The sequence below is a fragment of the Netta rufina genome, assembly GCF_964035555.1.
Source record: "Netta rufina genome assembly, chromosome: 4".
Taxonomy (NCBI): Eukaryota; Metazoa; Chordata; class Aves; order Anseriformes; family Anatidae; genus Netta; species Netta rufina.
This window is the reverse complement of record NC_140127.1, coordinates 37321055-37346199: the sequence shown is the minus strand read 5'-3', so window position 1 is coordinate 37346199 and position 25145 is coordinate 37321055. Positions and strand designations below refer to the sequence as shown.

The following is a 25145-nucleotide window of genomic DNA, read 5'->3' as shown; positions in this document are numbered from 1 at the left end:
CCTTCTCCTCTTGCACTGGTGCTCCAAGAATTAATGCATGAATTGTTAACTGGAAGTAAAAATAATGTGGGTGGAGAATTCCTGACCTGAAAGGTTTATTTGCTTAGCTTTCATTTGTCTCTATTCTAATTAGTGTCTTTTCTACCAAGCTTCATGTTCATTTCTCAGCCAATCTATCAATCAATTTCTTTCCCCTTAGGGTTCTCTCACCATCTTACAGTCCATTTTGGAAAGGGGGTCACACAGAATAATAAAACTCAGACAAAATGTTTTATTCTATGAAGTAATACGTCCAACTGATAATATCTAAGTATTCCTTAATCCCAGTCTACTGCAACAATTAGTTGAAGGCTATCAGTCACACATTTCAGGAGGAGCTGCCTGATGGATCAGAACCAGTAACAATATTGTACTCGATATTTTCCCCTAGCACAAACTAAAAGTGCAGAGAGCTTGATCTTGAAAAATGTCTTTAAAAAATAAAAATAAAAGGCGGGTCACTTGTATAGCATAATATCCCAGAAGACTAGTATCTCTGTAATTGAAATCAGCATCCAAAGAACAAATTTGGCCTTGCAGAGAACCATAATTCTTGGGTCTTAATCCAGTTTGCAGGGAACTAAGCTAAAGACACAAATAAATAACCGGTGTGGCAATTGGTAGTTTTGCTCCCTAACCTCTAAAAGATGTTCCTAACCAATAAGAAATGCTTCAGTTAAGTTCTTTTTTACAGTGCACTTGTTACGTGTGGAAATACCAATTCACCATCAGAGTGCACATGCAGACTTGCCACATCCTGCATTTGCCACTACCCAAAAAAAACAGAAAGGTGAATTGCAGGAAACCTCAATGCTGCAATTGCACTGTGTACCTTTAGGGTTCCTTAGCAATTTCTTCGGGTGTCTCCTTGTCCACAGAAACTGCAAATGGAGACAAAATGCTAGTGAGAAACATTGTATGGTATACCTGCAGAAGAAAAGGAAACAACTTACTCAGCTACAAATAAGAAGGGTCTTTTGGACTAAAGGAATATGATTTTCAAAGTCATATCTGGTATACAGACATTTTTCTTTATACTGTTTATATCTAATTGTAAAAGAGTTAGCAGCCAAACTGAAAATCTCTGTGATGTTGATTTTAACACACATTTTTCTTTGCATTCAATTATATTGTTCAACTTCAAGAGCAATATAAGAATGAATCATTTATAGCTGTACTGAAACATTGTAAGGCTTATAAATATCATTTTCTACATTTTTCTATACAGCAGTGTAATTTAAGAAAATTCTATCTTTCAAATGAAGTCAGACTTTTTAAAGAAAAAGTGTTACATCACATAGAGTAAAAGGCAGAGTTTCATGTTTTTACTGGACTGTATGTCTAGCCACTTGGCAGGGCACTGAGCTCAAAATGCCTCCACGGCCCACCTACTGGCACCCATTTCTAATGCATAGCAAATCACTTCAACATTAAATTTTCTGCTAACACTGCTGAACGCAGTCACCACCAGCAGACACATTGTGTCTCTTCAGTTCTGCATGCTCTTGCAGCTAGTTCAGTGCAAGCTGCCACCGGTGGTTTTCACAGACCAAAGGTTTCAGACCCAGCTGTACTCTTGCACCTTCTGAAGTCTGCCCCGACTCCTCAGCATCAGCGTCCTGGTTCCTTGAGGCTGTGTCAGACATCTCTTGAGCTGCTGAGGCTACTCCTTCCTCGACACTGTCTAAGTTTTCCTCATGGTCAGAAGAAGCTGCAACATCCAAGACTTCACTCACAGTTTCTATGAATCAAATCAGAGAGATAATTGTCTTGTCTTTCCTGTCCATTCACCAGCACAAATGAGGGAAAGCAGTCACAACTCACAAAATGTGAAGTACCTGCCTAACATACATGCTGGAAGTAATTGGAGGCAACAGAGTCTATGAGATGATTAAATCTTATCATGCAAATACACTTTTGCAAGTGGAATTCCAGGAAATATCACAACTAATATCTGACTCTTCCTAGCCCTGGGGCAGAAAGCTATAAACACGAGATGTTTTTATGTCCTAAAGAAAAGGTACAAGTTCTCCAAACTGTGTATTCTCTTACAGTTACAGATTTTATCTCCTGATGCATATTTATTAGTGTATCTGTGTATCTGCATTCTACAGGGACACCAAACACATCACATTTTAAAATGTTACTCAAGCAAAATGTCTCTTCTCATATTCTTCTAACCTAGGCTTTGCATTTTTGAAAACCTGTGAGTAATTGTCCCTGCTTAATACCGAAAACTCTAGCTAGTGCTTTCCCTCCTTGGAAATTGGAGTGGTGTTCACACTCAGTCTTTGAGTGCACATGGACAGAATTTTGTAGGAGCAACCTTTTTGATGCCACAACTGAAGTGCTCCTTTCAGCTCCTGGCTGCATCAGCTGGGGCAGTTTAAACCACTCATTATCTATTGCTCCAGACACTATCTCTAGCAAAGATTCAGACTAGCCCAGGAAGACCATTTTAGCAGGTTTTTTTTCCTTATTGCATTTATGACAAGCTACTAGGTGTCATCTGTAGTTCTGAGCACCATGAAAATGCACCATGAAAATAAATCCTGTTCACTTTGTAATTCTGTTGCTATCACCACGGCTTTCTTGACATGTCTATATTAAACTGAAAGTTGCCCAACAGCAACCTGATAAAACTGTACTTTACATCAGAACATGTATGGAAAATTATTAAACACCTAACAAGATTTTAGCTTCTCTCTGTTGTTACAGTTAGAAACTTAGGGAAAAAAAAGGTAAAAAAGGTAATAAGCCATTCTGTGTGGTCTGCTCTTACATTATTATCATTCGGTTCAGCATGGTGACGTGACATGTTCTTTACAGTCAAAGATGCATACAGATCAAGAAGGGTCTTTGAATGTGGTTTTTGTTGTTCAACTTGATATTGATCATCTACCAGTTTTCAGAGAATTTCAGTGTGCTTTCTTCCTATTACTATTGCCAAAATATCATACAAAAATGGTATCAACCTGAACATGGTGCTGTACAACTCCATAACCATGACTGCTATTTTGCATGTTAATCTGACCTTCCAAAACAAGTCTCTATTTTTTAGTGGTTTTTACACAGCTCAGTCTTGGAACAAATGCAGTGTTCCGCTCACAAGATAAACACATTTTTCCCTGTTCTAGGGAATTCCTGTGATCCCAGGGCAAACGAAGTTTAATGATTACCTGGCAATCTGAGAACAAGTCACCCTCTGCTTGCAGAATCGGGTCTGTGACACAGTCCCTTGCCTGTGAAGGGCATTACAGATTACAGCAGGGTCCATCGCATCTCCCTCTTCTATTGATCAGCTAACAGCACAAAGCATTAAGAAGTTCAGGAGTTTCTCCTTTTTGTTTCCTTAAATATTAATTTAATCTCAGTGGGTTTGCTTGGGGTTTTTTATTATTTATTTATTTTTATCTGCATGCTTTTCGTATTTTTTTCAGTGCTGTCTAACATCTCTGTTGTTCTATGTACAATACTGCAGTAACGCTACATAAAATAAGATTTTAACCTGTGCCAGGTACAGTGATGACTCGTTTTTCATAATCCTTGGAAGCACTTCTCTGTCCATTGAGTTTTCATGAAGCTGATAATAAGCCTGTCATGAAGCTCTGTAGAAGTTAATAGAGGAATAGAGGGTGTATTGAAATCACTTCTAACTTTTGTTAGTTCTACAATTCCACAAGATTTAAGCTCATTTTTCAAATAGAGCCATAGAGGTGTTATAGCATCGTAACTGATTGTGTAATTTTCTGAAGGCTGATCAGTTTGAAATTCCAAAGTCCCCATATGTCTTTGTGCAGCGATGACTGTGACCCATTTTCTCTATTTATGTGAGCTTTCTGGTGATTTCTACATGCTTTGACTGAAAATAATCTGCCTTGTGTAACTGCCTCTCTGCAGTGAAGACACATGTTATTTAAGTACTGTTTGTATAATGCTCTCCACTGAATGCCCAGCTGCTTTCTTATAAATATTATACAATACTACGTCAGCTCCTTAACGTCTTCATCAAAACACCTCTTTGAAGTGTTCCAGTCAAATTAGTCTTAAATGACTGTAACCCCAACCCATATAACGTAAAATCTAAAAATGGCAATGCTCTTGATATTCTTAGTTTTTCTGTATTCACGAGTTTTTTTTTTTCTTAATTCTGTAGATAACAAACAAAACAACCAACAACAGCAGCAACAAAAAAACAAGCACATCATGCATTAGCAGCACTGCAGTTAATGATTTCATAATTTTACAGTTTCATTCAGTGCTTTTTCCTGTCCCAAATCTTTGTAGGATGTATTACTCTACAGAAGCTGTACACTTCATAATTTTAGCATTCTACTATTGCACCTGAAGATCTGAATTAGGAGCTTAGCTTTCTAGTCCTTCCAACAAAAGCTAACAGAGAAGAACTTCAAGCCTCAGAGAAATCAAACTAATCATGTTTACCAGCAAGTAGCCAGGCTATACATATTGCATTAACAGCTGTTCTGAAAGTGTTCAAAGGGATTATAACATACTGAAAATTTAGAGAGTACAAAGACCTCAGGATATTTGAACCACTGGCATGATGTCACTACACAACCATCAGTACAGAACTCAACACCTTTATAATATCCATTGCTTCAGTGTAACACTGAACTCAAACAAAAATATCCCCTACTTTTGCCTAAGATAATTAAATGCACTTTTAAGTGGGTTTTAGCTCCCTTTGCTTTACAAGATAACCATTTCAAGATAAAATAAGCCCTTCCAAATTGTGCATGCAGAAACATGACTGGGCAAGAACCAGCTGCACATTAAACATGCACCAAACAATACCAAACTAGTTATGTTATGAAAGCCCATCTGTTTTAAGTTAAGTAAATATAAAAAAGGAAATTGATTTTATGGACAAAAGGAAATTAGCTTGTTTTGGTTTTAGACAAGGCAGCAGCATTAGGAAGCTCCAGTAGCTTATAGGCACTATGTCCAACATCCAGTTCCACCCAGCAGTATAATTTTTAGAAAACTGTATTCCTATAATTTCAGTGAAAAAAAGCTTCTTCCTTTGTAAAATATTTATTCCTGCAATCTCTAAGGATACAATTGTTACTCTTACAAATGCTACAAGCTCTAGCATTGAGAAAGCAGGACTGTACATTTCTGCATTCAGAATAGAACAGAAAACATTCCAAATCCATTGCATTTCTGCATTCTCATGGTTTTCCATTGATTGTCTTAATATTAGTGAGCTCAGCATTCTCCCTGCAGAACAAAGCATGATAAGCAGGGACTTGTATGACCTCTATGACTGATGTTTGCTCCAGCTAACAATATAAAAAATAAAAATCAGCAAAAAACACACATAGATTGATTTTCTCCTGCTAATAACAACAACATATAGATGCACTTTCAGAACCCAGATCCTACTGCTTGCATAGCATCATCCCCCAAATCTTTGAAGCATTTTAAACAAGCTTTAAAACTGTCCTGAGGGACTTTTCAAGCAGGATCAACTTGGACTTTTGTCTGGGACTCAAGAGTTCCAGTCTGAGGTCAAACCAACTTCCCTTGGCAGTTGTGTCCCGCCACGTGGCAAAAAATATGCTATAGTGTGGTCCTGAAGCAGGCAGGTGAAAGGGAGGGATGGCACAAGCTGAGTGGGCACTGATAAGTTCATCTGAAATCTGCTAAGAACATGGCTCCTGCAATGTTTTTGTAAATGATAATGTTTCTGATAGCACTTTCTGCATGGGAGATATTGTCAGGTTTTAGAGTTCAGTGTTCATAAAGCTGAATTTTCCATATTGCGTTTCATACCACATACCATGCCTGAAAGCTAACAAACCAAACCAACAATGGTCAAATGCATACGTATTATTTCCTGTCAGGTTTCATTGTAACAATTCCTGAAAAAAAATAGTAAGATATATGAAATCAATGAGAATTAAAAACAAAGTTAACTTCTTTACCTACTGCACTCATCTCCTGTAATGTCAGTATTGTCAAGAGGTGAACTCAGAAAGTCAGAAGTGAGAAGTCTGACTCCCCTGTCTAGTGTGCAAGTGTGAACTACTCTGGAAGCAAAACTTTTTTTTTTTATTTTTTAGAGAAAAAAAAAAAAAAAAGCAAAAAGCAGAAGTCTTTTTTAGTACTAACTTAAACTAAAGTTTAAACCTTGCAGCAATTCAAGAAAATCAACCATGTTAATGTGAGGGTTAGGTCTTCTTCCACTAAAGTAGCAGTTAACAATTAATTGCTAAGAAAAACAAAACAAAACATTTTACACGTAGAAAGAAGTTATCTGAAAAAGGAAAGAACTGCTGTCCTCCTTCCTCATGCATGTGAAGGACTTTACCTTGTGAAGAAATACACCCTCCTCTTAAGACGAACAAATAGAGGAGACTGACACGTTAGGAGCGGCATGAAAAAAAGAAAAGTCCAAGTTTAAAACAAAAAAAAACAGTTGGAGAGTGGGGGGCACTCCAGGAATTCAGTTTCATTCCTACAGCCAAACTTTCACTACCTTTGGCCAGTTGACTCAGCATTGCTTCGGAGTGCTCTCCTCGTACAGAGTGCTTTAGTGTTGAAACCTGTTGATCATTCTTGACATCTAGGGATAACAATTTATAGATGACCAAACAAATAGCCAGCAGTTGTAATTATACAATCTTGTAAAATAGAAGAATATAATAAACAAGACTTTACATTTTACTGTGTATTTTTGAAGCATTTTCTTAAGCATGCTTTTCCTATGCACAATATACATGGAGAAGAGAGGTGTTCCTGATTTTAAAAAGAAAGTTACATTCAATTTTTCCCTTGCTTGGGGATACGTGGAGATTTTTTTTCCCTCAGGTTGGAAGTTTCATAACAAGACCATATAAGATAGCTACAGCCTTCTTAGTAGAGGCAGCCTGCATTTTTCCCCAGTTTTGCATTTCCCTACTAATACATTTATACCTATCCTAGTGTAGGATAGCTTTAAATGTTCTTAGCTGCAAAAAATATGGATAGCTGTAAATGTTCCCTGTTCTTTGATCCTAATCTTTTGATTCATTTTAACAAAATGTGTATTTTGGTTAGAAAAAAAAAATCAACTGACATTCACTTCCTCCATTTAAAAATATTTTTAAATTACATTTTAAAAATTTGTACTTTTCTGAGTGAATCATTTCACTTACAGACGTATTTTTCATGTCATGTTTGTGTTTTGCTTTGAACAGTCAAGATGAGACCGGTATCTTTCATGCAGAAAGTCATGCTCAATTACTTCTGAAAATATTCTTTGCAGAAGAATTTGGCTTTATAAAGCTAAAATAATACCAGATAGCCAGCATAATATGAATGGAATCTGCCTGGAGCCACAGAATGCACACAAACCAAAATACCAAAAAAGGCTTTGATATTTCAAGCTACCTATAACATAACCAATGTCACAAAGTAATTCCAAAGGAAAAAAAAAAATCAAATAACTGAAAATAGGAAACAGTATTCTATGGACAGTCCTTGGGTGTAAAGCTTCTCCCCATTAAGCTCCACTGCAGGTTTCTAGGGTGTCCCCTGAAACATTAAGATAGGCAGAGCAAAACGTTCCCTGTTCTTAGTTTAAAGAACTGCTCGTGAGAATCTTGCAGTGAAGTAGAATTCATTTAAAATCTGACACATCTTAAAGTAACTCAAGAATGCATATGTGAGATGTTGCAAAATAGATCACAAAAGGCGGGAGTACCTGGCTGCCTTAGATCCTGGATAGGTTTTACCCATGCCAGACGGTTGCCCAAGTGGCAACCAAAGTTGTTGGTTTTGGAAAAAGAAGTTTCTCTCTGCAGTGAGAAACACTGGCCAAAAATTAATACAAAAATCCCAGTGCTGGTTTGCACTGTCACCACTGGGGAATAAAAAGATGTCACTCATGCCATTTTCTCTAAAGCAGGACACTAACAGTATTCCTCCACATGCTGTATTTACAGAACACATTCAAGTAACACACGTATTAGTATATAACATGAAGTGAATGCTAACAGTGTAGACTGACCAATGTAAGTCCTTGCTTTCCAATTTAAAGAAAGTTATTTTTCAAATTGTATTTTTTTTTTATTATTATTCTTGATGTGGAGTTATGAATATTTTATTAGTAAAATCAGTACTTCCATTTTCTCCTTAGTGGTGAAAACCATTTATACATTATTCACTTTATGCCATTTCATCAGCTCTAATATTCCTTTAGTGATTACTTGTCCCCTCGTTCTATAGTAGACAAACAGGAAGACAGTTACTTTATGCAGTTCTCACACACTTATTTGTTTGCACCCTTGGCTGGGAATTACTAGCATTTTTCCATTTTACTGGAACCGCCACTTACTGCATGCTGTAAAAGTCTCTGTTCGGTTGAGGTGATCAAAACTGAACAGTCTTTCTGTTTACCAGCTCATGTCTTCAGATACTCACAGCTTCTACAGAATTATTTTCTAAACATTGTTCATATTCATCCCACAGATTTTTCCAGTTGTTTATGCTATGATGACGCATCTATAAGCTCAGTTTTATGAAAGAACAACAGGAGAAAGAGATAAGAGAACAGTGGCCGATATATGGCAATCAAAAGAATGGAAAATAAACACAGCAGCCCAAGGGACAGATCGAGAAAGGGACAAACATGAAGCAGAAATGGCCAACAGTAGTTCCATGGACATAGATGCTGCCCCGGTAGGATAACATTCACATAATTCTATTTTCTAAAGCCTAATTTAGCTCACTTCATCCAGTATAACCAATGAAGAGAAAAAAAAATCTTCTAAAAGGAGATTCTAAATAGAAAATCGTTATTATAGTTGACAATTAAGCACTAATTTAGTCAGATGAGAGGAATACTTTCCCTCGTTCTATTTGTCTTGTGTCACAACATTCTCTATCTACAGACCCATTTAATGCCATATGTATAAAAATGGCAAACAGTAGGCCTGTTAGGAGATGCTTCTGATTTACACAGGCAAGGATGAGGGCTGCAGGGAGAGTACCAGTGTAGTGACTTTCCCAAGCTCCAACTGTTGACAGGTGATGTAGTAGTTAAGGTCTGTCCAGCCCTATCCATGCTGCATCCTGCCCCAACACGACTTTAAGGTCGTAAAGAGCTGCAGGTAGAACAGCTTTTCCTCCTTCCTACATCTCATACAAACAAATGACTGGGAGGATGCATTTGTTCTACTGAGCAACATCGTTATGAAAACCTCTGACTAAGTATGAGCAATCACTGAGGAGTTCTCAGCAATATCAAAATACTGCCAGTGTCACAGCGCAGATCAGAAGGCATTTGAGTACGCACCCAGAGTTTGGTAACTTACCAAGCAAAACCAACGTGCACTGGTCACGTAGGGTGTTTTTATCTGCTTGGCATCATTGTGTGATGGGGTCAGCAAGAGTTCTGTCCGGAAAGCAGTAACTCCTGCCCAGCACAGCCTACATTTGTTTCTCTAGGTTGCAGACAGCTGGCATTATAATGTCATTCAAAGCTTAACACAGAAAACACTGGCACATTCACACACTAATCCTCCCCAAACCTAGTTACTCACCCCTCCTAAATCCAGTCAGGGAAGAACAGTGTTTGAAATAATAAATGGAGAAGAGACCGTGTTCTTCACTACTTGCAAAATTAGAAAGGAACCTACACCACGGAAGTCTACGAGCAAATGGCTTTGAGCTAATTGGTTTTGCTATTCCAGCTGATAATGGCAAAACCAGAGTTGGAACAAAGTTTGTAGCAGCAATCCAACAAACTAAGACAGTCGCTAATGCAACAACTCTGCTGAATCCAAATAGTCTCTTGCCAATCTGTGAATTTTATAGCATTTGTTCTATCTGAGGACTAACTGATCTTTATTTATCATCACACAGTGTACACTAAAAGGAAAACAGCATGAAACTTACCAGCATCAGGCAGTAACCAAGAGTGACAGTGCAATTGCTCAAGTAATAGAAAAAGCACAGGAAAACAGAATTTAGAGTAACAGTGTCACACAATACTTTTTTTTAGCAACAACAAAATTCCAGATACTAATACTGAGTTGTCAATTGCATAAATTGAAGCAAAGAGAAAATTTCAGCCAAGTGCAACTATAATTAGCTTTCTAAAATTGAAATGACCCTGTTTAAGTACCTATATCCAAGGTTTTGTGGTTTTTGAGCATCCATAGATGCTCACTCATTTTACTTGCATACATACATATGTATCTATGCATGCTTGAGCTTGAGATGAATGTCCATTTGTTGTCTACTTTACACTTCCAAATATATTAAAGCAAGCTTTATAAATTAAGAAAATCAGTTGCATTTGAGAAAGTAGAGGTGTGATGGTAATAAAAAATACTTGCACCTTCATCTGCAGAAGTAGTATCTAGCTACCTACAAAACTAATAAAAGTTATTTAAATAAGTATTCTTTTTCAACTTAAATCTATATTTCCCTTGTCTATTCTGAGAGAAAATACTTCTCTGCCTTAGTAAAAGTGCAGACACTTTTTCTCTAAATGAAGAGAAAACCATAAATGATCGACTATTAAATACGGAACTGAAAGGTATTTCCAGAATATTTTTAATAAATAAAATTTTAATTTAATTAAATTTAAATTAAATTTAATTTGATAAAAGAAAACATTTTAAATTCACAAGTAGCTGCTTATTGCAAGTAAACACTCTGGACAAAGTGCATACAGAGAAGAAAACTTCTGGCTCACAATACTATCTTCTTATATTTAAAATATTTTGTTGATTGAAACTGGCTTGTAGGAAAGGGATACTTCTTTAAGCTTTTGTGTGTTGCTTGTTAAAGCCTTCACGAGGTCAAGAGCCAGAGGCATCTGTCAGCTCCTTGGAGGTCTGAGGAAAGAACTGCCTCAGACTCCCTGCTGTTCTACTGCAGGCTGGGCCTGAATGAGAGGCGCGGATGCATGGCATGCTAAGGTGACCTGGTGACAGGCGGCCCCGCTGACCTTGCAGCCTCCCACCGCAGGATTCAGGTTACACTGCAGCCAAGGCAGGACAGCCCCAGAGGAGGAACCTCACATGAACTGCTTATGGGATTCACACCGTTCGTCCTTGGCTTAGGCACAACTATTAGGAACGATTATTTAAAATTGACTTTAATAGTGACCAGCTGCACCAGAAAACTGTTCTCAGATCCCAAGTTTTAACACCCCGGAAATGCCAAAGAGATTGGGCACTCCCTTGCCTCGGACACGAGTAATCGCTGAGGTGAAGTACAAGTGCTGCTGCTTGACACGACACGTTCTTGCTAACATGTAATTTCCTGATGAGAGGTTGGAAGGAAGATGGCTGGAACAACAAGCAGAAGTCTCTCAACAATTTTACGTCTCACAGGTTTCTTTCTGCCAGCTTACCACTCAGCAAAGAATAATTGCTGCAGCAAGATTTGACAGAGGAGATGGCCCTCATAAATGTCTATGCAACAGAAGCTCTGTTCTAGTGCTGGTTTTTCAGTATGTTGCCTGAGAAAATAGATTTAGGAAATCAGTAATATCTCGATACCTCATCGACTCCCAGTCTACACGAGCAGTAACAAGGCACAGGTTTGCTCTTCTAAAAATAGTAACCAACTACACAAAGTCACTGTGTCTGGAATTGGATACTCAGACACGTACACACATTTCTCAGGCAAGATTCTAGAGCCTTAGCTGCTTCATCTTCAAAAGAGAGATGAGAATATTTACCATACAAAGATCCCACCCTACCCAACAATTAGTAACTATCCATGGATCAGCGTTGTGAATAGAATATTCAGCCACTTCGGGATACAAGAAAGCGTCCGCTTCTTAAAATGAAATTTTGCAGTTGCTCTGTAGAGCAACAGAGGTAAAGACTTTTTCAAAAAATCTCTATTTATACCTCTGATTCACTAACTTTGCATACACCAGACTGCTTCCTTTCTAAATGAAATAGTGTAAATATTCTACAGAAGTAGATTTCTTTTTAAAGATGTAGGTATTTTAATTATTACCTCATAATTAATTTGTTTATGTAAACTGTAATAATCACAACAAATATACTTACTCATACTTTTATGAGCTATTATTACATTTACCAGGTTGGACCAAGTATTGTTTTAAAACATGTTATTTTTAATGGATTGTTTTGCAGACAAGCACAAGGAACCATTCACACATGAATTAAATCCCGTTTGTATATAGAGCTTTCACAGAAGTCAACCATTTGAAGAGCTGCACCACCTCTCAAGTTGCTTTGTTAAAAAGGCAATTAAGATGCACCCATACCTCAATAGAGCCTCCAAGGAAAAAGGTGGAGTACAATTCAGGAATCAGCTAATACCTTCCAAGGTACTACAATTACCTCCCCACACACTAGCAGCCAGAACACTTGTAAACTCAGTTTGACTCATATTTTAGATGCAGTTAAGTGCGCATTTGTTTTCTCAAAAAAGAAGTCAACCACTGGCACGCAATAAAGGTTCCATGTTTAAGTCAAGCTTAATACTCTCATTGGTTTTCACACATGGTACAGCCACACTGAAGTCTTCCTTTCCAATGAAAGAATTTCAGTGAAGTTTCTCCTTCATCATAGGCTTGTCAGTTGCTTCCTTTGTTTTTAAAAACTGTGCATACCAGATGCAAGCGTTTGCTGCTTTCCTACTAAACAGAAATTCCCATTGCTTTGTGTGTATCCCTTCCAATTTTAAATTGAATCATTCATGAGGAAAGAGGAAAAGTCATTGCTCTGTACTTACAGGATAGCAGTAAATAAATTTGATTGCAAAAAAAAAAAATCAAACTAAATTATAAAATTACGTTTTATGCAGCTTATGGATAGGTTTGCATACTTATATTGCCGTGATTTTAAAAAGGAACAGTAAACAAAAATATTTCAGAGTTCAAAATGCTGCATATGTAGCCTCCAAATGACTCATGTTTAATGCCAGCTTGATGTTTTATTGAATTTTGAAATTTTTAACCTGATCTATCTTTAAGACCGAGACCATAGTGACATGTTGGTTGTTTTGCAATTCCACTGAAGTTAACTGACAGAAGAGCTATATTTAGTGTGCACACCCTAGGAACAGCCTGTGAAGTAGTGGACCCTTAGGAATCTGCTCACAGAACAACTGTTTAACCAATCACATTACCTGCTCACCTTAACGTAAGATCTTGAAGAAGGAGAATGGGGTCGTAAAACAAACTTAATTCTTCTAGTTTTACACTAGCTCTGGTGCCACAGGCAGCATGCTTTTAGAGACATTGATTAAATGAACTTTCTTGAAAGTTCTGTTACCTTAACACTTATGATACGTCAAGGTAACAACTGAATTAACTTTCACTGCAGGACAGCCTCCAATAGGAATACTGGTGTTTGTTCTTTGTGTTCTGTTCTAAGAAGCAGAGTTTAAGAACTCACAACATATACACACACACAAAAGTGCATTCATAAATTAACCTTGCACTGCAGCAGCTTCTGAATTAGCAGCAACTTCCGAATTAGCAGCAACTTCTGAATTAGCAGCAACTTCCTGCTGTGCTCCCTCCACAGCAGGGGGTGCATCCGCAGCTGGTAAGTCACTCTCCCCTCCAGCTTCTGGGGACACCCCAGAACTCTCATCCTGTGCTGCAGGTCCAGCAGCAGCTAATGCATCAGCTTCTTCCGTGGCTATGTCTTCTCCAGCAGCTTCAGCTGTTTCCTCTTCATCACCTTTTAAGTATTTATTTAATACAAATGAAGAAAGCATAAAAGGCATGCATGCAACACAAATTCCCCAACTACTTCTTACCATCATCCTCATTTAAATTTAAAAATGGGAAGCTAACTAAGCTTTGAGATCAGAATATACAAACCAAGTCAATAAATCAAGAATGATTCCCCCCTATTGTCTAATGTCACACCAAAAAAACAGATGTTTACAAGATAAGGAAACCATATTCTTAATTACCAAGTTCCACAACTGCTTCAGTGTAGCAAGCAAGAGTGTGGCTTAAAGCAAGTGACTGTGAGAGGTGGGGGTGCAGGGAAGGATAAAAATAAAATGTGACAGGGACCAGACCAGACCAAGTGTTGCTCCAAATCTACTCTGATGAAAAGGCCAGTGATAATGGACTCTGACCTCACAGGGAGCAGGATTCTTCTCCTCTTCGCACCCAGTAGTGACGTTACCGTACTGGGAATAAGACATTTGCCACCATACCTGGGAGCTCTTAGGTACTGCATTATCAATCGGGCTCACAGCTCAGAAGCACTGCTTTCCGAGGCGCAGCTTCACTTTGTGCAGGGCTACATTCAAGGTGGCTAATTTGGCTGGCAGTAGCTGCAATAGGGCAGAGCCCAATACAGAATTAGTTTTCAGATGGGTCTTGTGCCATCTCTTAGCTCTCCTTTGCCAGAGGTATTCTGCTGTCCCTGTTTATCCTGCTTTCTTTAACGTTATACTTGCTGCACTGTGACCATACTTGGGACTGCAAGAGCCATAGCACCCATGTAAGAAAGATAAGACCTGTGGGACTGAATGAGATAAGGGACCCTTACTGAAACGAGGTATATAAATCAGAAAATTAATTGTGAATTTTAAGTGAACAGTGTTCACTTTACTGGAGATATGACCACTTACAACTTTTTTTTTTTTTTTTTACCTAAAACAGTCCTATCTGTCTCAAAGAATTGCCTAACTGCTGTGGGTCAGACTCTTTAGAAATTGAAAATCACAGTTTTTCCCAAGCATGCAATACTTCATACTCAGCTGAGACAAGTCATTACAAACAGCACAAAACAGCAGAGAAGATGCACAAACAGCATGCAAATACGCACTAAGATCAAGAAAGTTATATAGCAAGTGTTCATTGCAAGTTTACTACTAGACCCAACTCACCAAGTGAAAAAACAGAACTGGAAATAAAGTTTGCAATACAGTGTAAACTAAGTGAGAAAGAAAAAGGAAAAGAAAAAAACTTAAAGAGACATAGTCAGAATTTATTTTATTATTTTATATTTGTTTAAAAACTGAACAGATCAATTTTACGTCTTAGTCTTGCATTGGCATAAGAAAGCCATCTGTTTGTGTTTAGGTTTTAACACAAGTCTGCTCAGTGTTCAGTACAAACCAAAGCTTTGTACTCCACAACCTGATCATGTCCCTTTAAGAGAATGCTATCTTTCAGAAAAAATACATTGATTACGCAAAGAACAGACTAACAGCCAAGCTCAGCATTCAGTACAGTTTATTGGACAGTCAGATATAGAGTGCATTCATTCAGAACAGCCAGCTTCTCAACCTCAGAACTGCCTTCTACAAAGCAGGTTCAGTAATAGCTCAATATGGTTTGGCCTTGCAAACATAGGTGCTTCTCATAAAGTCTCACAAGTATGGAGTTTACAATAGAAGGCATAAAGTCATCCCATGGTAGGTGAAATGGTGAACGACTGTCCTTTGTTTGTATTTAACTTCCTCGGGTTTGGAAAGAGATTTCCCTTGTATTTTAGTCTGGAAAGTGTAAAAGCAGAATACAGATTAGAAAGATTGAATCAGCTTGCATTAAGGTAAAAAGAAAATTCATTGCTGAAAAGGAGGAAATACAGAATAAGTTAAAAGGAGACACAAGCAAATGGAAGACAAAGCTCGTATTTGCTAAATAAACAAGTAGAATGTTCCACAAGGTAAGCATCATTTTGCAGTTCAAGTGATGTCCCAGATTTCCAACTGCAACTTTGAGTCAGGCTTCTGCCAGGGGCTTTTTAAAATCCCTCCCTACATTTGAGAGTAGATTTCAGTTAAAAAGAAATACAGAAAATTTGCTATTAGATTTTCTTATAAAGGTCTAATTTCATCATTATATAAGATACCATTAAATATGATTTCAACCTGCTAATAAACAAGCAAGCCTGGAATAGTATTTGATGGTTTCTCTTGTTTTGACAGCACCATTTGCTGCATGAAGTTTTTTGTAATAGACAATTTGGGTTTGGGCACAAGGGGAGAACTTTCCTCAGAAAGAGAAACCATGAAAATTACTTAGATCAAGAGAGTCTCTCTCTGATCTGCTGCACCCTAGTAGTAAGCTCTTCCAGCTAGAATGTTCTTCTTACCATATGATAGGTAGCAAATACACCATGAACATTCTGTTTGGCATACTACTTTTCTATCTGCCATTTGGTTTCATTGTCAACGCTGTTTTACAGGGCATTTTAAGCTTGAACTTAAGTGATCCTAAAAAGTATTAGATTACTTCAAGAACTTAATTTTTAATCACTCTTATCAGCAATGCTTACTGTGAAACAGTGTAAGGACTTGACCGAATCTAAAGAATATGTGGAGAAAGAAACTCCAGTGGAACTTCTGGGAAAAGCAATACTATGGTAACACACCACGACAAGATACACAAAAAAATGTGACTATGCAGGGCACAGGAAAAAAGGGGAGGAAGGGATGTTAATTTTTTTGAGAAAGCACATACAGGATTCCATAGGAAAAGTAAGAATAGAAACCTCTTTGGGGAGGATACAGTTGGGAATGAAGAAGGATATTTAAAAAGAGCTGATTCAACAGTAGTTTTGTATTGTGAATTGGAATTGGTCACTCAAGTCCAATTGAAAACTCCGGCTTGAGCATCTAGCCAGGAGTCCAGTATCCAAAACAATATAGAAAACAAGTGTCAAATGTCTTCACTGAATGGCCCCAGACGTGTTTTAGTGTTCTTACTATCAATAATGAAATCATCTGCCATTGGTTGTTGCATTTATGGAAATTTCCAAGCAGCACAAGGCATCAGATATGGGATATCTGGAGAGTACCTGAACTGACAGTTAAGTTACAGAGCACTGGCTACTCTTACCCACGTCTCAGGCAACACAACTATAGCCTTCAACGGGTAAACAGTACCACCAACTCTCTTGGTATCCTACTCAGACATTTTGGTAGCCTAGGGTTAAGAGGCAGTACCTTGCAGAAATGAACCCTCAAAGAAAATGGGGAATATACTGACTACATTCTGAGTGGCCTGGAAGGTTTTGTTACTGCTACCGCATTCTTCTGACTGCCTTCGTTGGCATAACCCTTGTTTCTTTCCTGAACAGCAGAAGGCTAAGTCACTGGGAAGAAATACGTACTTTGGTCCTGATCAGATTTTTTGTTTGATGGACAAGGAAGGATTGCATTAAAACTGTGGCCATCTCAACATCCAAAGAGTAAGTTTAAAACCTTTATTATTTCCAGATGCATAAAAGAAAGGAGATTAAAGTATTTTGTCATTTAAAATCTTAAGTTCTGTAATTTTAAAGCTAAAAAAAAAAATTAAAAAAAAAGCTTTAAAGCTTTCAAGCTAAAGGCTACATTGTGGAACTTCAAGAAGAATACTTCCTAAAGAAATAATTTTAGAGGCTAACAATATAAAGCATGTTCTCACATTGAAAAAGAAATTAAACTCAGCATACTTTAGTCAAATCTATTCTTTGTGTGGAGGCAAATACATGAAATCAATTCTCTAGATGTCAGCCTCTGAAAAAATAAGGAATAGCTTCAAGTGCTATGGCTTCATGTTTTTAAAAGTTTTTTGTTGTTGCTCTAGCAATAACTCAATAAACATAAAGAGACCCTGAACAAGGCATTTTTATAATTGCTTTTCATAGCAAGGCCATGCTTGCCAAGGTCCTATCTTTCAGATTAACTTCATTGTAACACTAATTGATGTAGACAGAGACAACATTCCACTACAAGTATTTGAACTAACTTGGTCTAATTATTTAAGCATGAAGGATTTGCCATTCATTTAGGTGGTGTCTGTTTTTCATTTAAATCTAAAATGAAAAGGATTAAATCAAAGTTGTGGGACAAGAAATAGGTTCTATTTACAATATTTAAATAAATAAATAGATATTTCTCCCAGCTCAACACATCAAGATTGAACTGCATTCCCTGATGACATGTGGCCCGGAGCCAAACTGTCGGCTGAGAAAGAGATATTGTCTCTTCCCACCCCTCATCCCCACCAAAAAAAACACAAAAGAACAGAACTGATTTTGACAGCATCGTGCATTCAATCACGTTTCATTAAGCTTTCCGTAAATCAAATGAAAATGCCCAAGATAAAATCAATGGTTCACACATTAGCTCTTTTCATCCAAAGATACCGCAGGTTGATCACAGGACAGATCCACTGCCTAAGCATTAAGCCCATCTCCAAAATCCGAGCAGAACACCTTTGTCTTTACTCCCAGTCACAGATCTTGGACTCGGACAGGGTTAAGGCCCAATTACATAATCCAGATATCTGCTCCAGATCCTCGTGTACCCAGAGAACAAGAGAAGAGCTCGACTCACCCTTGCCTGACCTGTACGAGCTTTTCCGCCCTTCAGCTCTCTCCTGAAGAATATGCATATGCTCAATGTAGTTGCTGCGGGAGGAACCAACGGTTCTGTAGGTCTGAAAAAGAACATATCTAAAGATATATCTAACTAATATATCTGCATGTCAACTAATAGCTAACTACAAAATTACAAAAAAAAAAAAAAGGAAAAAAGGAAAAGGGGAGGGTTTCAAACAGCTACTACTGCTTGTCTTAAAAGGCATATCAAATTATTATAAGCAAGGTAAAAATATCCAAAAAATCTATTTTGCTTCAGTAACATATTTACACGTTACCTATTTACAAAATGTGTAGATGTCAGAGAGAAAATACAGTATTTCAGGAATTGAACAGAGTATTAAAAAATATATATATGGCCAGATATTTATTTTTGTACAAACTATGGTATGCAAAAAGCTGACTGCAAGAGAACTTAAAATTCTTTCAGACATGCAGTCACACAATCTGATAATATTTTGAACCAACAGATGCTGCTTACCATTTTAGAGGATTATTTTGTGGGAGATAGAAACCTGTACCTCTTTGGGATGTGCTAGTCACTATTTCAAATCTCGAGGGAAGAAAGCTATAAAAGAAAGGCTTTAGGGGCATGAAGCACAGAGACTAATATATTTAGAGGCAGGGTGGAAAATGATTACTGAACGTGTTTGAAAATAACTTGGTGTTTACAAAACTCCAATGTGCTTTTTCTGAGTGATTAATATTCATATCCTTCTTATTGTCCCAGTTAACCAGGTTCATAATCTTCCCCTTCTGGGTTCACATCCCTCTTTCCTTCTGCAGCGTGTCCTTAATGTTCGTAGTCACAAGAAGAGGCAAGGTGTTAGAGACAGATGCCTTACTCTGTCTTTAGACACATTCATTTCACATGGCTTTAAATGCGTTTCCCACTGAGAATCACTGTAGCCATGCACATCAAAATAACAGTAAAATAGGCAAGCACTATACATTGTCCCATTAATTCTCTTGGACTGATTTTTATGTTAAACTGCTTCAACTCTATGCTATGACAACCACATTTTATTGACAGAGTTTACATCCTGACCATATTTTTTAAATGCAGAACACGCCTGAAACCACATCAGCTAAGAATGATAGAGCAGTGAATAGAATGACGGAGCAGAGAGAGCTCCGCTGCCAATCACTTACATAAAATAAAGCACTAAAAGCAGCAACGCCAGCAAGGAGATAGTAAATCATGTTCTCTCCAGAAGAGCCAGGAACACTCCCAGATGACATCTGGCGAAGCGGTGCTAGAAAAAAATGTTATTGATAGCGATGTAAAATGGCTGCTAAAATAGGATCATAAAGCAGAATTTTGCAGTCTGAGCTTTGCATGGGAAGGGATGATCAACAGAGCTGTATCAAAACTGGGGGATGCAGCTTAGCGGTGTTTAGTACAACTGGCTAAAACGGGGTGTGGTGGCTAACGTGAATGGGGTACGCGGCTGAGGTCTTCCTAAGGGCATTAGATTTTCTGTTAGCTGCTGTCTGCCTGCATCAGCTTCCAGGTGCTGGGTGTCACCTACAGAGACATGCTCTGCCTAAGAATCAGAAGAATTAATCTGGTGTTATTCAGTCACGATCAGCAGCGGTACCACACACCAGCAGCGCGCTTTAAGCCGCAGCCGTTGCCTTTTAACGCCCCTCGCTTCGTTGCGGACCGGCCGCTGACCTTTAGCTGCACACCCGAACCCTGCCTCCAGCGCTGGGCGGCGGGGCAGGGCGGCAGCGTTACACAACCCGCTCGGCACACACCGCGCTCGGCAGCCGCCCCCACGCAGCGGGGCTGTGGGGAGCACCACCCGCCCCCTCCCTCAGGCGGGGGAGCCGCCAACGGCCCCCGCGCCAACGGTCCCAACGGCACCAACAGTCGCCGCGCGCGCCCACCGCACCTGCCCCGTCCCATGTCCCCCCGCCTCAGCCGTACCGCGGTGCTGGAGCCGGCCGGCCGCTGAGGGAGCCCGGCTGAGGCGAGCGGCCAGCGCCTGCGAGGCGGCCCGGCACAGGTACATGGCGGCGGCGGTAGCGGAGCGAGGAGCGAGCAGCGGGCACTGCGGGAGCACCGGCACCGGCACCGGCACCGCACCGCCCCGCCCCCGCCCCGCCCCGCAGGCGGGCGGAGCAGCGAGCCCGGCCCCTCAGCACGCAGCGCAACGCCAAGGGCGCTGGGGACGGGCAGCGGGAGGCTTCTCGCCCTTGGCTGCCCTTGTCTGATGGCAGGTGCGGCTCCGAGTGCTGCCTCACACCAGCACCACAACGCACGGCTCACGGAGGCTGGCACCTCGCTCCTGCCGCTCCTCCAGACATAGCCAGAGCGCAGCGCTGCACGCACTCCCCCTCTGCTGCCCTTCAGAAATACTGCAGAACTGCAGCACTGCCCCTCCAGCTGGGAGCTACCGCGCCTTCACGGCACAGGTCCTTGGGGAACAGCAGGGCACGACCCTCTGGGACAGGTCTCAGGGAGCCGTGAAGCAGAAAAGTGCCTGTGCCCGTCAAAAAATATGCAGTACCAGTTAGGAAGGGGTAACTAATAACTAATGAGCCATAGGTCAGTTAAACAGTTCTGCGGGCTGAACTTTCATCCTCACTTTCTGTAAGCACAAAGTACGTTTATCTTCCATGCCACAGCAAAAGCAAAACAAGCTTACTGGTAAGGAAATACTAGTAGTGATCAAACTCACACAATTTAATGGTTGGCTATTTCTGATTTTTATTTTTTTTTGTATTATCTCCAATAATGCTTCTTTTCTGTTCTACAGGACAGGAAAAAAAGAAATCAATCCAGACCACAAAGAAATGAAGAATAGTCAGTATTCAAAGAACTACAAGTTTGCAAACAGATGTGTAACTAATTACAGCAGGTCTTTAAACCACTGCATCAGCCTTTGAAAGTCTATCTAGTGAAAACTGAGCTGGAAGCTTCCCCTCTGGCATGTGAGGTAAAAAAAAAATGCATTTTCAGCATTTATATGAATTACAATTTTATTAGGATTCTGGTAAATGTCATTCTTTTATTTGCTTATTTTGGAAATTCAGCCATGAAAATAATGGCAAGAGCACACTCAATTTTTGAAATATTTGCTTAAGCGGAAATATAAACTTCCTCTTAAATCACGCTTGAATTTGTAATGCAACTTCCAGATAATAAAGACAGTTTGTGAACATTATTTTCAAAACTGTGAAAAAAGTAAATGCTATATGAAAGCAGTTTATGAAAGCCAGTAGAATGAAAACACATGGCAAGAACAGTCTTGGTAAGTTTCTTCCACAGTTTATCATTTATTTTATAATAATGCACATGAAATGTATGAATAGGTAAGTGTTTAGATACTTTGTACTTCTGCTGTGCTCATTTATTCCGAGGACACAAACAATGATGGTATTTCTTACCAAGCCTCTGGTCAACCTAAGAAAGGGGAAACAAAATTAGCAAGAAGAAATATACAAAATGAAGTAGGTTAGAAAGGTCTCACAACGTACTATGTTTTTAGCTGGACAAAAATATTTTAGGAAAAATAAACTAATACAGAGAATATTGTAGTCCTATGGTTGTTTCTTTCAAGTAGCATGTTAACTGCTGAGGCCATGATCCCCAATAACATATTTATCTGGCAGAATCACAATTGTGTCTTTTAAGTCAATAAGGACAATTTGCTTAATAATGCAAATCCACAAGCACTGATTTTATACCATTCTTATGCATAACATGCAACAACAGCTAAGAAAAATGGTTCCCATCATAGAACTGTTTAAAAAAAACAAAAAAAAAAGAGGCAAAGAGAAGCTATTTCTAGTGACCTTGACCTCCTTGCCAATAAAAACACTCTAAGATATTCTATTTGGCACCTAATTTTTTTTTTTTCAAAAAGTCTGCACATCCAAGACAAAAAGCTGGCAGTGAATGTGCATACAAATGAATATCTGAAACTATCGGTCACTGTAGAACTGGGGAAGAAGTAGCAGAACAGCAAAATATTGAAGAAAATAATATGGGAAGAAAAAAAAAGCCAACAATCAAGACTGAGAACTAGCCAAAGTCAAACAGCATCTGTATGTCCATACTCACTATGAACATCCTGTACACTTCTGTTTACTTGCTTCTTTTCTTCTTTCATATTCCATTACATCTTCATTATGCTGCTTGAATAGCTGTAAAAGCAGTATATGTTAAAAGTCAATACAATATACAACTAGAACCAGAGGATGAACAAATCTGCAGGAAATGAAATTCCCCTATTCAGAATGTAAACCAGTATATACCTGTTAGGAATCGGGGTGATAGAAGTTAAACCACATGTAAATTATCAATTGTTCAGTAAGGTATGTTTTATCACACCTCCCTCCAACATTTTCTGCTGGCTGGCCAATTTTTTTTTCTCCCCCTTTTACTGTCAATCCACTACCACCCCAAAAATGGGGATGGGAATCCATCCCACCACGCAAATCACTGTCATCATGCAAGTGCTGCTTATCCTCGGTGTTTCCTCAGGAGAGCTACCACATCCTGCTTGCTCTATCAACATCAAGCCCAAGCGTTCTCTGAAACTGAGCATCCTGCACCTGCGTTTTGCGCAGGAGAGGGGGGCCCTAATCACCTGCATGCAGCTGAAAAATGCTTAAGGAAAGAACGCGTGAACAGTATGATAAACCAGAATTGTTTGGGCACATCCTTACATTTTATTTAAAGTGAGTTAGGAAAAACAATGTTGAAAGCATTATGCCAACAGGCCTGAGGAATTCATCCCTTGCTAGTGGCTGTTTTGAAGTTTGCAACAGGGGCTTAATAGGAGCTTAATAACTTATTATTTTTTGTAAATTGAACTGCCACATGGATTCAGAAAGGCACAAGTCACCCACATGTGACGTGCTGCTTCAGTCCTGACACCTGCTATGCCTATCCATGGCCACAATCAATTAGCTACGCTGTAGCCATTATCTTTGGATCAGTACGATCTGGGAATTAAGTTCAACAAAACCAACCCAAAGCACTTACGAGAGCCCACAGGGCAGCACTGGTGCTAAAAGCCAAGCCGACTCCAAACCAGTTCGGATGCTCGTAATTATTCTTTCTCGCTACGAACGCAGACCGGGTAAAAACTGTGAAGGCAGAAGGTTCCGAACACATTAACATTTTTGTTTTTAGTGCCAATTACTCGGCAGTAACTACCGGCTAAGTCAATTACTGGCGCTAATAGGAAAGGGCTCTAAAGGAAAGGGATCTAATTGCAACATCGTTACAGGACACCCGCTCCGAGCCGTGCCGCAGCATCCCCTCCCGGGGCTGACGGAGGAGGAGGAGGAGGAGGAGGAGGAGGAGGAGGGCTCGAGCAGGGTTCCCCTTCCCTCCCTTCCCTCCCCACAGCCCGGCCCCGCTCACCGAGCCCGTGCCCGGGCCCCGCCAGCCGCAGCCCCGCCACCGCCCTCAGCGCCGCCGCCATCTTGTCGCACGGGCGGGCGGTGAGGGCGCTGCCGGCCGCCCCCTGCCGGCCGGGCGGAGCCGCCATGCGCCGAGGCGGGGCGGGGCGGGGCGGGGCGGGCGCGGGGTCGCGGCGCAGGCGCTGCGCTGGGGCTGACCCGGCTGGGGAAGCCGTGCGCGGCGGCGGCCATTTTGGCGGTGCCTCTCTCCGGCCTGCTCGGTTACCACGTGAGCCGCCGCCCGGGGCTCGGGGCAGCCCAGCCCAGCCCAGCCCAGCGCGGAGGGCAGCAGGGCAGGGCCGGGCAGGGCCGGGCAGGGCAGAGGGGGCGGCCAGGCTCTGCCCGAGGAGGCTCCCGGCGGCGGCGGTGCGCGATCGGCGGGCACGGGGCGCAGCCCGCGCACCCCCCCCCCTCCCCGGAGCGCCCCCTCGGCGGCGGCAGCGGCGGCGGCGGCAGCGGGAGCGGGAGCGGCGGGGACGATGCCGGCGGTGAGCCTGCCGCCCAAGGAGAACGCGCTCTTCAAGCGCATCCTGGTGAGTCAGGGCCGCGGGCTCCGGCTGCGGCGCCCTGCCGAGGAGCCTCAGGGGGGTGAGCGGGGAGCGGCGGGGTTACGGCCTGCAGGCCTCTGTTAGCAGGGTCAGGCTCTGTACAGTTTTCTCTCAAAAAAACTCAGTTTTTGTCTAAAAAGCTCGCGCCTTCTTTCAGCAAAGTGTAACCGGCTCGGTTGGGTCCTCGCAGCGGCCAGGAGTAACGCCAGCACTGTAGCCCCTGCAGCTGGGTGCATGTCTGCCATCTCAGCGGTGTGTACGTGTGGTCTGTCACTGCGCTCCCCAAAATGTGCTGTGGGCGTGAAACACGGCTGTAGAGCTGGAAATCCTCACAGACCTCTCGCCCTGAGACGTGCCTCTTCCATTAGGGTTAGAGCACGTACAGCAAGCTGCGAGGTTTGTCTCCAGGAAAGCTCCAGTCCTTGTTCTGAGCACCTAACTTTGTACGCTGTGAGCTGGGAGAGTAATCATCTTGTTGCTACTCACTCCTTTTCCTCTGCATTGGGGATGAGCAGTGTGGTTACAAGGCAGACTGAATCAAGGTGCCTATCTGTGTTTAACACTGTCACGTTTTTCTAATTTCTGGTCTCAGGGCTCAGCACGTGGCCCTCTGAGTATTTGTGCGGAGGACAGGAACAAGGGAGGAGTAAGTTTCTTTTGGAGAAAATGCTGGCTAGGCACATACGAGATGAGTAAAGCTTCACAGTTTGGTTCGGGTCAGGAGAGACAAAGGTCTGCTCTAGTCCAATCGGATTTCTGTGGGGTGAAGCAATTCTAATTTTGCCCTCTTTTT

At 40.7% G+C, this 25145-nt stretch overlaps 3 protein-coding genes across 4 annotated transcripts in view; 1 reads left to right on the top strand and 2 right to left on the bottom strand.

The window, feature by feature from the left end:
* Window positions 1-1550: 1550 nt before the first annotated feature.
* Window positions 1551-20491, bottom strand: MGARP (mitochondria localized glutamic acid rich protein; the record flags this gene model as incomplete). Its single annotated transcript, XM_084286503.1, has 5 exons — window positions 20317-20491; window positions 19536-19639; window positions 18340-18442; window positions 13476-13727; window positions 1551-1780 (listed from the first exon to the last, which is right to left on the bottom strand). The coding sequence occupies exons 1-5, from the start codon at window positions 20399-20401 to the stop codon at window positions 1551-1553; spliced, it is 774 nt and encodes a 257-aa protein (XP_084142629.1). The 5' UTR covers window positions 20402-20491.
* Window positions 20492-21644: 1153 nt separating this feature from the next.
* On the bottom strand, window positions 21645-23900 carry NDUFC1 (NADH:ubiquinone oxidoreductase subunit C1; the record flags this gene model as incomplete). Of its 2 annotated transcripts, XM_084285483.1 has the most annotated exons (4): window positions 23767-23900; window positions 23383-23486; window positions 22456-22538; window positions 21645-21795 (listed from the first exon to the last, which is right to left on the bottom strand). In XM_084285483.1, coding segments are annotated over exons 1-4 (315 nt in total). In that variant the 5' UTR covers window positions 23894-23900. The 2 variants fall into 2 exon arrangements, with proteins under 2 accessions (XP_084141609.1, XP_084141610.1); XM_084285484.1 differs by lacking the exon at window positions 21645-21795 and having other exon boundaries at window positions 22455-22538.
* A 76-nt stretch (window positions 23901-23976) lies between these two features.
* Window positions 23977-25145, top strand: part of NAA15 (N-alpha-acetyltransferase 15, NatA auxiliary subunit) — a 40097-nt gene continuing 38928 nt past the window's right edge. Inside the window, exon 1 of the mRNA XM_084285791.1 lies at window positions 23977-24337. Coding sequence (XP_084141917.1) covers window positions 24284-24337 — 54 coding nt within the window. The 5' untranslated portion in view covers window positions 23977-24283. The remainder of the gene's footprint in view (window positions 24338-25145) is intronic.